The sequence below is a fragment of the Martes martes genome (assembly GCF_963455335.1).
Source record: "Martes martes genome assembly, chromosome: 11".
Lineage (NCBI taxonomy): Eukaryota > Metazoa > Chordata > Mammalia > Carnivora > Mustelidae > Martes > Martes martes.
The window spans coordinates 19,444,241-19,459,268 of NC_137899.1; the positions used below are offsets into that span (position 1 = coordinate 19,444,241).

The 15,028-nt window shown below is 45.1% G+C and overlaps 1 protein-coding gene across 1 annotated transcript in view; it reads left to right on the plus strand.

The window, feature by feature from the left end:
- NRCAM (neuronal cell adhesion molecule) overlaps positions 1–15,028 on the plus strand; it is a gene marked incomplete at its 5' end in the record, with an annotated part of 72,910 nt that overhangs the window by 20,050 nt on the left and 37,832 nt on the right. Inside the window, 7 exons of the mRNA XM_080818182.1 lie at positions 178–309; positions 6,986–7,129; positions 9,527–9,638; positions 11,129–11,295; positions 11,388–11,535; positions 13,530–13,654; positions 14,105–14,134. Of these exons, the coding sequence (XP_080674308.1) occupies positions 178–309; positions 6,986–7,129; positions 9,527–9,638; positions 11,129–11,295; positions 11,388–11,535; positions 13,530–13,654; positions 14,105–14,134 (858 nt within the window). The remainder of the gene's footprint in view (positions 1–177; positions 310–6,985; positions 7,130–9,526; positions 9,639–11,128; positions 11,296–11,387; positions 11,536–13,529; positions 13,655–14,104; positions 14,135–15,028) is intronic.

The following is a 15,028-nucleotide window of genomic DNA, read 5'->3' on the forward strand; positions in this document are numbered from 1 at the left end:
GAAGTGTTCTTTGAGGCATCACTTACAATACTATTCACTCTTTAAAAAAACGAGGCTAACACATGTTTTGCTAAATATTTACTTCGATATTAAAAGAGTTCAGTATACTGAATTTGCTAGAGTGCTTGTATGATTCATATGTTTGTGGGGGGTTTTTTCTTCCTTTCGTTCATAAAGCGGCTCCATACTGGATCATGGCACCTCAAAACCTTGTGCTGTCCCCAGGAGAGGACGGGAGGCTGATCTGCAGAGCTAACGGCAACCCCAAGCCCAGAATTAGCTGGTTATCGAATGGAGTCCCAATAGAAAGTAAGTTGCCTTGACAGGCTCTGTGGTTGCAATGTGTTTTACAAGCATAGCTTTGTCTCGATGGGGAACAAATGGAATAAAATCACTGGGGGTGAGGAAGGAAGCCATGTGTGAGCTAAAAAGAGGTGCCAAATTACCTTCGGATGTTTATTTTATTACCTCTCGATGTTCCTGATGACAGAATAGTTTGTGCCCTTCAACGTGATGGTATGTGTTGATTAGGACTTGGCAATATTTCCGGTCTTTTTACATGGATCCTAGGAAGAATGACAGGGTCAGAAAGAAACATTTCTGGAGAGTTCAGATCTTCTCCGTTCCAAATGTCAAGTGTTTTGTGGAAATGTCACAGGAGTCGGAGGAGACATGCTGGGGAGGCTAGGGATAGAGCCAGTGGCTGTGATGGGAGTAAGAGACACAGCTGTGGTCATTTAAAGAGTTTTCATTCCTAAGCACAGCCCAGATGTCCCCAAGTTCTCTGGTCTTCAGAGGTCACCATCCCTTTTTTTTTTTTTTTAAGATTTTATTTATTTATTTGACAGAGAGATCGAGAGCAGAAGTAGGCAGAACAGCAGGCAGAGGGAGAGGGAGAAGCAGACTCCCCACTGAGCAGAGAGCCCGATGCAGGGCTCGACTGGAGGACCCTGGGATCATGACCTGAGCCAAAGGCAGACGCTTAACCAACTGAGCCACCCTGGCACCCTCACCATCCCTTTTAATGCCCACAGAAGAAGGTAGCCTCATGATTGTATTGCAGGACCGTTGGTCTTTGATTAGTTTTCCCTCCCCAGGTATGCCGAGCTCACCTGGAGCAGCACTGACCCAGGCCCGGCTGCTGTGGGCCACCTCTTCGGCCACCTTCCCTGGACCACTCACGGCTCTCTCTCTCCCAGCCAGCTTCTCCAGCCTGCCACCACGCTGCCCATAACAGCCCCTGAAGTGTGGCCACAGGCCCATCCATTAATCTTCTAAGTCACAGCAAAGCCCAGCTTTACAAAACCTGGTTAAAGGCCTGAGGACAGTGGAGTCTTGAGGATTATGGCAAAGCAAAACAAACTTAAAACCAGATATTGCCCCTCCCTGCTTCCGGATTCCTGAGAGAGAGAGAACCCACCAGCTCTCCTTTTCCCCGCCTCACCCACCACCTGCTGCTGCCTGCAGGAGACTCTGCCCATTTTCTCCTTCTTGGAGTTCACACCTTCTCTTAGACCCAGAGAGAGAAAATTGGCTTTCGTTTAAAACCTAGACTCAGGCTCACCCTCCAGCCAGTAACATAATAATCAACAAAGGTATTCTTGACTCACAATAAAGACAGCCTTCAGGTTGACAAAGTAGAGCAGCTTCACTCTTCATTGCCTCCAAGCCAGAATCAAAAATGGATTCTAATTCTACATAACTGAAATCCCCTTTAATCTGACTTTTCTGAAATAGTCTTCACGCTAAGATGGATCTGAGAACCGCTGGCAGATTTCAGTGGCTCGGCCCCTGTGTCTCACCATCCGGGTCTCACAATGGCAGGTCTAGACCAAGGAAGAGCTCCCCATCCCATGAATTTTATTAGGAGTTTGTTTGTGTCACACTGTACAATAGTCATCAGATACTCTAAAACAGGCAGCCTGTGTCTACTGTAAAAGGAAATTATGTTCGTGGGAGAATACAGATTGCAAAGAGGCCAGCAATTGGGGCTTGGGTAATTCTGCTCCCAATTTTAACCATGATTGAGATCAGGAAGAAGTGCAGAGAGTACCCTGTGGTTGTGCATTGGGAAGCTGTTGCCGTGAGTGGAAACAGAGAGAAGAGGATACGACCCAGTCCTACAGAAGAAGTTTTATGGTGCACTGTCTAATTTTCCCAGGAACACATTCAGAATGGCAGGAAAGGGTCTGGGCCCTTTAGGGAGGGTTAACCGTGCACCGGAGATCTGGCTTCCATTGGACTAACAAGTGGGAGGGGCCACCCACCTTACCCCCTAATGGGGAAAACCCAGGAGCCAGGGAAGGTTGAAAAAGATAAACCCCTGGGGCTCCATGGCCAGAATGCAGTCCAGTCCGAAGTAGGGGAAATTGAGACCAAGTTGGGTCAACGACACAAGTAGACTCGGAGATGAGATGATGAAGCTGATCTTCTGTCTTGATCCCCTCGGCTTGTGACCCAACCAAACCAGGCACCAGCGGCGCCTCCCAGGAAGCCTTGTTGCTCAGCTGTGTGAAGGGCTCTGAAGTGCACTCAGAGACACTCCCCATTAAATGAAATATCTGGGGGCGGAACCAACTGGGAAAGGCCTGCCTGGTAGAGGGGTACGCAGGACAGTGGTCCTGGGATACAAGTTAGGCCCTTCCACTGCAATCCCAAATCATCTGACTAGGTCCCAAGCAGAAAGTTAGAACAAAATCTCCCAAATCGTGTTCCAAATTCGTTCATATACCAAGGTGATGTGCAGCATCTGCGAGTGGTGGTTTCCTCCGCATCTGGCGGCCTGGCTCAGAGTTCATGGGTTCATGTGGGGGATCTCATTGCTAACAGGTGATGGGCTTTGGCAGCTGGTGGGGACCCTCAGAGCTCTCTGCACAGTGGTCCTGCAGACCGTGGGGCTGCAGACCATAGGGGCGGGTCCTGTGCCCTGCCCCACCCCCAGCAGCTGATCTATCTACAGACTCTGCCGAGCCTTGATTAGCTAAGTTCAAAGTGAAGCCTCTCTGCCTCCACCTCATATTGACCTCCCTGCTCCAACCTAAGGAGTGAATGTGGAAGAAAACGGTGAAAAAATCGTTAGGAGTTTGAAGAGCTTTGCACCTCTCCCCTTTCCATCCTTTTTGATAATTAGCCTGTGAATCTGGAGACCCCAAAACCGAATTGCCTTTGAGGTTTGGGGGCCGCTCTAGACACGGGAGATGGGCTTGTTTCTCCTCTGTGGCTTGTTGAGCTGTGGACCCCACAGATGCCTCCAGTAGCAATGGAGCGCTGGGGCTGGGGGAGGCGGAGAGGCAGGCTAGGCGAGGGACGGCACAGTCGCCACAGGACGCGGTGGATGGAATTGGCATGGCGAGGGTTCCTAACCTTCAGGAGGGCTTCATGTAAACCCCAGAAGTTAGCTGGGAGCACCAGCTGTGTGGACACCACACCTTTCCCTAAGAAGCTGCAGAAACTTTGAGGGGACAGCTGCTGAGGCGAGGGTCAGGGAACAGCCACGTTTCTGCAGCCGGGAGGATGGAGGCACGGTCCAGAACATTCCCAAGATTCCACCAAGGCATCTCCCTTCTGCCTTTTCTCCAAAGCAGAGGGCTCCATGGGCATCCCTTTATGAGGGATGGAATAAGTAGACAAAGGAGATTCATCTCTGCACCTAGAGATGTGTTCTACACCACGGTCAAACGTCCAGATTTCAAGGAGATGTTTTTAAAATGGACTGCCTCAGAAAATCTGAGCGTTCTTCTCATGTCGTACCACTGTGTGCTCCAGTCTCTGGTTTCTCTTCTCCGCACAGCAACACTTTCTAATTACTCCATTGCACCCCGACCCCCAAACCCATCGCACAAAGTTCTTTGGAAATAAAATGGCGTGATAAATATAAAATTGTTTTTTAAACGGATCGTGCTCTATACAAATTAAGTGGCACTCATTATTACTCTCATTATCTGAATGTTGGAAGCATTTCCAGGTCTGGCCAGGTGTGTCAGGACAGTTAGAATAGAAGAATGTCTTGCTGGAAGGCTCTCACCCCAGTTCTGAACCTTACCCTTGGAGCTTTAAATTGGATGTGATGACTCCACGCTCAGATTTCTTTCTCTGTTGTTCATTTACAGCAAACGGAGTTGCTATTCCCAGAAGTAATCATTATTCCTTTGGATACCTGGGGCTGGGTTGCTGGCCAGTCACTCCTACCCAGCGGCCAGCACACAGAATTGAGGGACTTCCAGTAGCTCTACACTAGTAATTTTCGTCTTTGTCTACTCCCAGCTGAGCTGTCACTGTGGGTGCCTGGGTTTGTTTGTGTTTCTTTAGTAAAAGTACTTAAGGAAAATGTAGCCCCAGCCCCCATGGAGAAATATTAGCTTTTTCACTATTACCTAAAGGGTTTATTTTTTTCCTAAACACCTTGCCAAAAAATAAATATTTGAAGACTGCTCCATTAAGCAGCAATAAGACAGACACAGTCTGATGCCCTTTAGGTAACGAATAACATTAAAAAGAGTTGATGGCAAGGAAAAATGCACGGGTGGGCCACATAAAAGCTCCTTAGAATGGTGTATGTTGTGATTCACAACTCCCACTGAGAGAAGATTGTCCTACTGGCCTCATTCGTAGAGCTGGTCTTGCAAGTTCATGGTGAGGTATTTTGATTGTAGTTAAATATAAAAAAACACGTAACACGAAATGTACCATCTTACTCATTTTTGAGTGTATAGTTCAGCAGTTTAAGTATATTCATACTGCAGTTGAGTAGATGTCCAGAACTTTCTCATCGTACAAACCCAGAGCTCTCTACCCATTACACCGCACGTGGGTTGTGACTTCTAAGAGTTCCATGTACTCAAGGAATGTGAGGAGTTGTCCTCACATACCCAGAGAGACTCAGGCTCACACTCTGCCTGGGCATTGCCCTCCCTCCCTCCACTGTCTAGCGTGTCTGCAGAGGTGCAGTCAGAATTCTGGGCACCGAGAGTCCTTCAAAGCAACCCAGCAACGAATGCCCAAGTGCTAGGTCCCAAACTGCTGAGAGTAACTGACAGAGAAAGAGATTCTGGAAACCCTGCTCTTTTCCATCAGCCTTGCTTGGATGGTCATCACTGAGAGTGGGTGAGTCAGACCCAGGGATAGTAGATTTGGGGTCTGGGAAAAGGGATGTGGGTGGCCCCCCAGTATACCACATTCTTGGGGTACCTGGCTGTCTGCCGCAGCTGTGGCTCACTTCCCAGGCCAGTGAGACATCTCTGTCCTCTGCCGTCATGCACGGATGGAATCTTTACCCTGTTAAAGGAATCAGAACTTGTATTTGTTTCTGGTTGGAAGAACATGTTTCTTTTTTTTTTTTAACTTTTTTTTTAAACTTTATTAATTTATTTGACAGAGATCACAAGTAGGCAGAGAGGCAGAGAGAGAGAGGAAGGAAAGCAGGCTCCTTGCCAAGTAGAGAGCCTGATGCGGGGCTCGATCCCAGGACCCGGGGATCATGACCTGAGCTGAGAGCAAAGGCTTTAACTCACTGAGCCACCCAGGCGCCCCGGAAGAACATGTTTCTTAAGGCATTCTGAAACGTTTAGAGTCCCAAACAGCAGAGATGAGTTAAGAAGCCGACCCAAAGGATCCCAGCGTTCCCCTACTACTAGACGAACTAACCGGAGTGTCTAAGGCGACGTTAGAAATTAGCTATTGATTCGATTGGAGCATGGAACAGCTACATACAGAACTGTCGGACAGGAAATTGATGCAGTTTTAAGCACTAACTCTGTACCTTGTTCCAGCAGCCAGAGAAAACGGGACTACTAAGACAAGGCTGAATGACTATAGTTTGGTTTACCGGTAGGTCTTCAAGGGAGTTAATTAGTCACAGAGGAACCAAATATTTGAGATCTGCAAGGGATAAAGGCATCTAAATGCAGTGATAACGATGTCTTAGATGTACCTCCCTTTCCTGGCATCAAAGAGACAAGTACGGTGTTTGGAATGGAAGCAAAGCCTTCTTAAGTGGGTCAAGTTGCAAGCAGAGATTTGAGGGAAAGGGTGCGATTATGGCGTGTTGATTTTGAGCCTCGTGCTGAGGCAGATACCTCTCGCCCCTCTGAGTGTGCTTTTAAAGCAAGGTGAGGTCACAGCCTGCAGTTTAGCACTCGCAGACGGGAATTCATTTCCAGGAACTCGGCACTTCCACACCGCTGGGTGTGACCTGGACTAAATTCGCACATATCACGCTGCTTGCCCTGTTCCTTTCCACTTTGGTAAGGATCAGTCCTCGTCCTGACTTTTTTTTTTTTTTTTCATGTACTTGAGAGATTTAGCTGAAAAATACATAATTTCACATGATTTGTTTCTGCCTCAGCCTCAGGAATTTCTGATACAGAAAAATAAATATTTTCACATTTGATGATTGGCCCCCTAGACATCTTTACGTACTTATTTGTTTATCTGTTTATTTCAAAAACGGGCTCATTAAGGACACAGGTTCGTTTGAGCTAAAGGGTTTCTCTGTTTCGGACTAGCGTTTGCTGTCTCCTCTCAAGAATTAACTCGCCTCCTCGTGAAGAATCATGGTTTCATTGTGAACAGGCAACACTTTCCCGAATGTGTACTTCTGTTTTCACCTACCTTGTGCTTTTTCCCCTGGTTCTCTCAAAATAATACTCAGTTTTACAGAATCAGTCCACTTAGGACCGAATGTGTACTTCTGTTTTCACCTACCTTGTGCTTTTTCCCCTGGTTCTCTCAAAATAATACTCAGTTTTACAGAATCAGTCCACTTAGGACTCAGTTTTACAGAATCAGTCCACTTAGGACTGAATGTGCTGAGAAGTGATAACCAAAGTCAGAGGAGGAAAAACTGGGATTTCTGCCTGGGTTCTCTGTCTCCTCCTTCTTACTACATATACCTCAGTCGGCATGTGTGTTTCTGTTCTACCTACTAGCTTGTAGACCTCACACAGAGAAGAATAAACAGAGGCCTTATATTTTTGCACCCAAACAGTTGCTCCCGATGACCCCAGCAGAAACATAGACGGCGATACCATTATCTTTTCAAATGTTCAAGAAAGATCGAGTGCGGTGTATCAGTGCAATGCCTCTAATGAATATGGATATTTACTGGCGAACGCATTTGTAAACGTGCTGGGTAAGCTCTCCCTTTATTAAAGACATGGCAGGTTCAGTTAGTGACTGCTGCTGTTCTCAGCAAAAACGTAGCGAGCCTCTACTGTGTGCGATGTACTGAGGCCTGGTTGCTGCATGGGGTATAGGAAGAGGGGTAAGACACAGACCTTACCCTAAAGGGGATGGCACTCTGGCCTCCCTGTTCTTTCAGAACGCAATTTTTATAGCGGCCAATTATTTACCGTAGATATAATCAAAAAGACTGCTTGGTCCACATAGGGTTAGGCTAATTGTTCAACCCTCAAAAGGAAAATAACATTAATCTGCTATTAGTAACCAAATGTTTCTGCCATTCCATCCTGAAAAACTGTAAGTTCAACAATGTCATTCTGATTTTTAAAAAATAAATCATTAGTCATAACATTCGGCCTTTATCCTCATCACATATGTACGTTTATTTATTAATTCTTTTTTTTAAAGATTTTATTTATTTATTTGACAGAGAGAGACACAGCAAGAGAGGGAACACCAACAGGGAGAGTGGGTGAGGGGGAAGCAGGCTCCCCACCTAGCAGGGAGCCTGATGTGGGACTCGATCCCAGGACCCTGGGATCATGACCTGAGCCGAAGGCAGATGCTTAACAGACTGAGCCACCCAGGCGCCTCTATTTATTAATTCTTAATAATGTGTTTAGAATGCTATGGTAGACTCAAGCATCTTCTGAAACGTTTGGTGTTTTGTTTTGGTTTTTTGAGTGTAGTTGACACACAATGTTACGCTAGTTTCAGGTGTACAGCTTAGTGATCTGACAAGTATATATGTGACGCTTGTATTCACCACAAGTGTAACTGCTGGCTGTCCTGATACGACACGATTCCAGTGTCATTGACTGCGTTCCTGATGCCCTGCTTTATTCCCGGGACTTAGACATTCCATAACTGGAGGTCTGTCTTTCCCCCTCCCCTTCAACCATTTTGCCCAACTCCTAAACCCCATCTCCTCTGGCCACCATCATTATTTAGAGTTCCGATCCTGCTTTTTGTTTGTTTATTTATTTATTTATTTTTTAGGTTCCATTTATGGTCTATGAGTGGAATCACATAGGTTTTGTCTTTCTCCATCTGACTAATTTCACTTATCATGATACTATCTAGGTTTATCGGTGTTATCTGAAATGGAGCAGTCTCATCCTTTTTATGGCTGTGTAGTATCTCACACACACACACACACACACACACACACACACACACCCCTTCCTTATTCATTCGTCTATTGATGGACACTGAGGTTACTTCCGTGTCTTGGCGATTGTACACAATGCCACAGTAAACACAGTTTTACTGAGTTAGTGTTTTTGTTTCCCTGGGTAAATACCCCATAGTGGAATTGTTGGATCAGATGACATTTCTATTTTTAATTTTTTGAGGAAACCCCATGCTGTTTTCCACCATGGCTGCACCAGTTTACATTCCCACCAACAGGACACGAGGGTTCCTTTTCCTCTATGTCCTCACCAACACCTGTTGTTTCTTGTCTTCTTGACTTTGCCCATTCTCAGAGGCGTGAGGGGACATCTCATTGTGGTTTTGATTTGCATTTCCCTGATGATGAGTGATGCAGACCCTCCCTTGTGTCTCTTGGCCGTCTGTAGGTCTTGGGAGAAATGTTTATTCAGGTCCTCTGTTTGAAATGGTTGGATTATGTCAACATTCCATTTCTCATACTGGACAAAACCACCAAAACATCAAAAGTATTAAAATTGTATGTGAGACTTGTTTTTGTGGTGCCAGGGAATTAAATGCCAACTCTTTAAGTGTAGTAGACTCCCTTTCGAATGAAATCCTAGTCGGGAAGCCAACCAGTCCTTGGCATGTTTCCTTCATGCTCGAAATGGAGGTCAGTGACTCCCACGCCTCGCTGAGCACACTTCCCGTGTAGCTGGGGTTTGGGGAGGCGGTTTTGATTTCTGGTTCTGTGTTTCTGTTTTCTGCCAGCTGTGTGCTTGTCACCACTCTTACCCCCACCCCCCTCAGAACCCCGGGGTGAGGATGAGCCCATCACCAAACAAAGAAGTACTCGGCCATTATTTTTGTGCCAGACCCTAACCTAGTTTCTGGGAAGAAGACAATAAAAGTCCCCTTCCCTGCCTGCAAGGGACTCACAGGGTAGTAGGACATCTAGATAAATAAATCATGAAAACAGCACGCCTGAGCAAGATGAGATGTGGGGTATGAGACAGAAGGAGAAAACTTGAATTTCTCCAGCCTGTTGGCTGGTGGTGTCGTACCTGACAGAGAACATAAGGGGAGAGGCCTATGGGTTGTGTGGAATGTGAACTTGAACGGCCTTCGAATGCAGGGTGGGCCTAAATGTTGGTTTTATTTTAACATTTACTTTATGTTTTTCCACTTTTTTTAGCTGAGCCACCACGAATCCTTACATCTGCAAATACACTCTATCAGGTCATCACAGACAGGCCTGCTTTACTAGACTGTGCCTTCTTTGGGTCCCCTCTGCCGACCGTTGAGTGGTAAGCCACGGCTCTGTTTGTCTTTAATACTTACATTTGCTAAAGCCTTCAATTTCTCCGACAGTGCAGATTCCATCATACTATTGTGATTAAATTCACTCATAGAGATGTATTCACTCCTCGCTCGGTGCTGCATACTTCCCCATCTACAATGTACGCAGCCGCACACTTGTCAGGCATGGGGGGTGGGGGGCATGGGAAAGTATGTTTTTTGAAAATTTAAGGGATCCGGCCAAGCTCCCTCATGTCTTTTCAGTCCTCGCATCAAACCATCCCCGCTCAGGATCGAGGTGCTTGCTTAGTTTAGCCTGAGCTGGGAGGCACAAGGCGAGGACGGGCAGCAGCTCGGAAGGAAGGAGCGAAAGAAAATCAGAACATTCAGTTACTGGTCGTCCATCAGGGACCAGACATGGAGCTTGGCTCATGTGAGAACCAAACCAGGTGTGGGATTAAGGACAGTCTCCCCAGGTCTCCACTTCAGGGGCAGAGAAGAGAAGCACAGTGGTTGGGCAGCTGGTGTCCTAGTCAGGTCACGAGGTTCCCATTTAGCCGGTTTTATCCATGCCCTCTTCTGTCTGACAGTAACCAGGAAGCTAAGCAGACGCATACTTTACATACATGCGTGGTTGGTTTTCTCCCCTGGATATTTTCCTATTCATATGAATTAAAAATCTCTTTAGAATTCAAATCAAACATCTTCATATCGAGTCGGCTTTAGAACTTTGGCCTGCAGATGGACTTACGAATATGTCCCAGGAGGAAGCAAAAGACCAAAAAGATCTGTCGTCTTTTTGCCTGTTTTATCACCCATGTGGAGATAGAATAGGTAGTAATGTGTGTACTAAATATGAATCTGATACAGAAAATTATAATTGAAGTATTTCATATTGTCATCCTAATGCTTCAAGCACCATTTCTTTTTTTTTATTTTTTAAAAGAATTTTTTAATTAACTTCTAATGTGTTATTTGCTTCAGGGATACAAGGATATGAATCATCAGTTTTACACACTTCACAGCACTCACCATAGCGCATACCCTCCCCAATGTCCATAACCCAGCCACCCCATCCCTACCTCCCCACCCCCACCCCCCAGCAACCCTCAGTTTGCTTCCTGAGATTAAGAGTCTCTTATGGTTTGTCTCCCTCCCTGGTCCCATCTTGTTTCATCCTCTCCCCAGCCCCCATGGCCCCCCGCCCTGCCTCTCAAATTCCTCATATCAGAGAGATCGTATGATAATACTCTTTCTCTGATTGGCTTATTTTATCAAGCACCATTTCTCATGAAATGTCCCAGTTTTACCTCCTGCCTTTCATGGATCCCACTGACTTATAGGCATCCAATCTGGGAGGTCTTTTGCAGATTCTAACGTCTCTGAACTTGATACTATGACGCAGATGACCGCGTGTTGATCTCCAATGTGGCATTCTATGTCTGACTTCAAATTACGATTTTTTTCTATTCCCATTGTGATAATTTCTGTAATGAAGGTTCAAGGGAGCTAAAGGTAGTGCCCTTCGTGAAGATATTTATGTTTTGCATGAAAATGGCACTTTGGAAATTCCTGTGGCCCAAAAGGACAGTACGGGAACTTACACATGTGTTGCAAGGAATAAATTAGGGATGGCAAAGAATGAAGTTCACTTAGAAATCAAAGGTAAGGTGGAGGTAACGAAGTTCTTTCAGGTATGACGTGACTTTGAGCAAATTCCTCACCTTTGGCAATGGATAACAATAGCTAAATTTCAGATGCAACAAGGATCATTAAACAGCCCGAATATGCAGTTGTGCAAAGGGGGGGCACGGTGTCCTTCGAATGCAAGGTGAAGCACGATCATACCTTAATCCCCACCATCACGTGGCTGAAGGACAACGGTGAGCTGCCCAATGATGGAAGGTATTTGAAGACCATTACTCTTTTTTTTTTAAGATTTTATTTATTTATTTGACACAGAAAGAGAGAGACAGCGAGAGAGGGAACACAAGCAGGGGCAGTGGGAGAGGGAGAAGCAGGCTTCCGGCTGAGCAGGGAGCCTGATGCAGGGCTCGATCCCAGGACCTTGGGATCATGACCTGAGCTGAAGGCAGACACTTAACAACTGAGCCACCCAGGCTCCCCTTGAAGACCATTTCTTCCCTTTCTCCTCTCTGCCTCTTTAAGCTGCTCAGAACTAAAAGTTTATTGTAGAGTGACTTTTCGGTTGTGTTTTTAAAGTTTGTGAAATCTGGTCTCCCCGCCCCCCCCCAAAAGTGCATTTTCTCCCAAAATGTGCGGACCCTAAAAAGGTATCGAGTTATTGAAATCAGACCCTGAGAATGTTTGTCTGTCTTTGTGTGCTGGGCTCCTATGTAATTCAGGATGGGAAAAAAACCTTTCAGGCCTTGGATGACTTCCATTGTTTTCTACCTTGTACAGTGAAGTCTCGACAGATGTTTTCATTACCAGTCTACAAATAAGCAGAAATGCGATCACTTTAATCAGCAGAGTGCACCTAAATCCTTGTCGGTATTTTAAAGGACACTGGTTTTCATTCAAATAGGGAATTTTCTTTTGATTTCACTTAAAGCCAGTAGAAAGGGGGCGGGGGAGACAGGTAAAAATTTAAAAGAGCGTAAACATGTTGCGGTCCTTGAACTTGGAATGGAAGAAAAGTCATATCCATTATCTGGGTGAGGCCTCAATTTGAAGGAATAGGTTTGGAGCTGACTGCCGGAAGCTTAACTGTCACGGAGGCTACCAACATCGCCCCCTAGTGGAAGAAATGTCCTGTGCTGGTGGAAATGGCCCCTGTGGTTTGCTTGCAAGTGTGCCTAAGCAGTGTGTGTAGTTTAACCACCCCTAAACAAAACAAAACAAAAAACAACTATGTGACCTTCTCCTCTATACCCAGGACTTTCATCTAATTCTGTGCTTCCCACTGGCCAGGTTTTTTTTTTTTAAGATTTTATTTATTTACTTGAGGGAGAACAGGAGAGAGCACAAGCAGAGGGAGAGGGAAGAGCAGGGGGGGAAGAAGAAGCAGGCTCCCCGCTGAGCAGGGGGCAGGATGTGGACCCTGAGATCATGACCTGAGCTGAAGGCAGATGCTTAACTGACTGAGCCACCCAGGTGCCCCCCAGCTGGCCAGTTTTATTTGTAGCATCAGAGCTGGTAACGATGAAAAGGAAATAGGAAGAAATGACCATGGAGTGAAGGTGGCTAAAGCTCTAACTTGGAAATTCCCTGCAAAGACAGTGAGTGATTTATGCATCCTCATTAAAATCATGCACGAATCCTATTTACATGGATTTTTGACCTACTGAGTAATTTCTCCTGCCGGGTAGTGACCCCTAGAGAACTCTCCATGGTGCTTGCCGATCTAAATCATCCTGTTGCTTGTGCTAAAGTCGATAATATTCTTTGCATTCACTTTCTCCCATGAGAGATTATGCATGCGGCCAAAATGACACAAAATTTCCACAGTCAGTGATAAATTATTTTAAAATAAACACTTTGTTAGAAATGGAGCTGGATGAGTGCTCTTCAGATGTTTCTTAGCAGCAGAAGCCACAGGAAAGCCTACTGGTGAGGGTGACTACAGCCTCCCCCACACCCCCTCTGGGTGCCCCCCTGGTCTTCAGGGAAGCTCCTGACCTTCCAAGGGCATGCTTGAAATGACTTGACATCCCTTCTAACCCAAGCTTCTAGTCCATTCTAATTGTCTTCCAGCTTTCATCATGATCGAAGTGAGACGTATTTTTTGGATTTCTGCTCTAACGAGCCACAAATGTTTGTCCTCTCTCTCTCTGTTTCGAATTCACAGAGTTTCTTTCATGCCAGGAAAGCAAGCATCCGTCGTCATGTGTGGTCGGGTGTCCGTTTCAGCTGCTCTGAACCTGTTCTCTTGACAGGTTCACTGTGGACAAAGACCACTTGGTGGTGGCTGATGTATGGGACGACGATGGCGGGACCTACACGTGTGTGGCCAACACAACTCTCGACAACGTTTCTGCCAGTGCCGTGCTGAGCGTTGTTGGTAAGAATGCAAACGCACCCAGCACCCTGGCTGTCTTGTGTTAGGTCGGAAAGAAAACCGTCCAGAGTAAATGTTTCCTTGTTACAGTTCCACAGTTCTGTAGGGGGGTTAAATACCTGCATTTTTCTTCTTCATGAGAAGCCTTTGAGGCAGTCATTTCAGTGTCAATATACTATTGTAGTAGCGCTGGAATAAAATGATGGCTGTGCGTAATAGCGATATTTTTTATAAGAAAATCGGGAGAAATAGTGTACTTTGATTTAAGATTGAAGGATTCCCCCAACCCCCCACCACATTGTTATTGCGTGTTTATCAGTACCGTGTCCCACAGCTAAGCATACAGCTTGGTTTTAGAATCTTAATCACTGTTGGTCTTTGTCTTCTTGTGCTATCTTATATCTTTCCATGACTAATTTTGATTAAAATCCTTTATATTAATGTCCTTTCTAGCTCCTACTCCAACTCCAGCTCCTACTTACGGTAAACTAATATGAGTCTTCTTTCTCTGTTTTCTGTCAAAAAAGTTCACATGTGCAAAAAGAAAAAAAATTTAATTCCTCTCTTTTCTCTACCATATCACTGATTGTGTTGCCTTAAGGATGAGGGCTCTGTCCAGCATTCGGTTCTGTTGCTCATTTACTGCCATAAATCATTTCTTCATTAGAGCTCGGGAATGTTTCACTGAATGCAGTACCACTCATTGCTAAATATTTCATGTGTTATTATAAAGTAATTTCATTTGATAAAAGTCCTCTTTGGTATAATTTCCTTGTATAGCATCATGCTTTTTCAAAAGCTGTCCTCCATGGTTTCCAGAATTTTAAAAAAAAAAAAAAAAAGAATCTCAAAGATCATTCCGCAGAGTAGTTTTTAATTTCAGTCTATTAAAAGTTGTCTCGGAAACATAAACATTTGGGGATCCCATTTTCCATAAATTTACATAGGAAAACAATGGATGTTTAGAACATGTGGCCTTTGTATTAGAGAAAAACAACTCATTGCATTAAAAAAAACATAAATCACTAAAGGAGAGCACTTCCAGGTTGTGTGATTTTTCTGAGCCTGGAAAATAAATCAGAAATTATTTCCAGAACTCTTTTTGACTAAAGAACCCTCATCTTTATTCAGCTTGTAAGTACAAAAATTAAAATTAATTTTATGGTATAAAACTCAGCTGGATTTTACATGGTATCATTAGTCAGGGTATAGAAGAGCTGTCCCTTGGTAGACATTTACTCCTTCTTTTCTGATAGGGAAGAAGTGCCCGTATTTTCATATGGGCTCTGATTCCCCAAGAGCCACAATCACTCCCAAGAGCAAGGTCAGGAAAGAGCCCGGAGGGAAATGTTAACTCTCTGGATCTCAGATGTACCA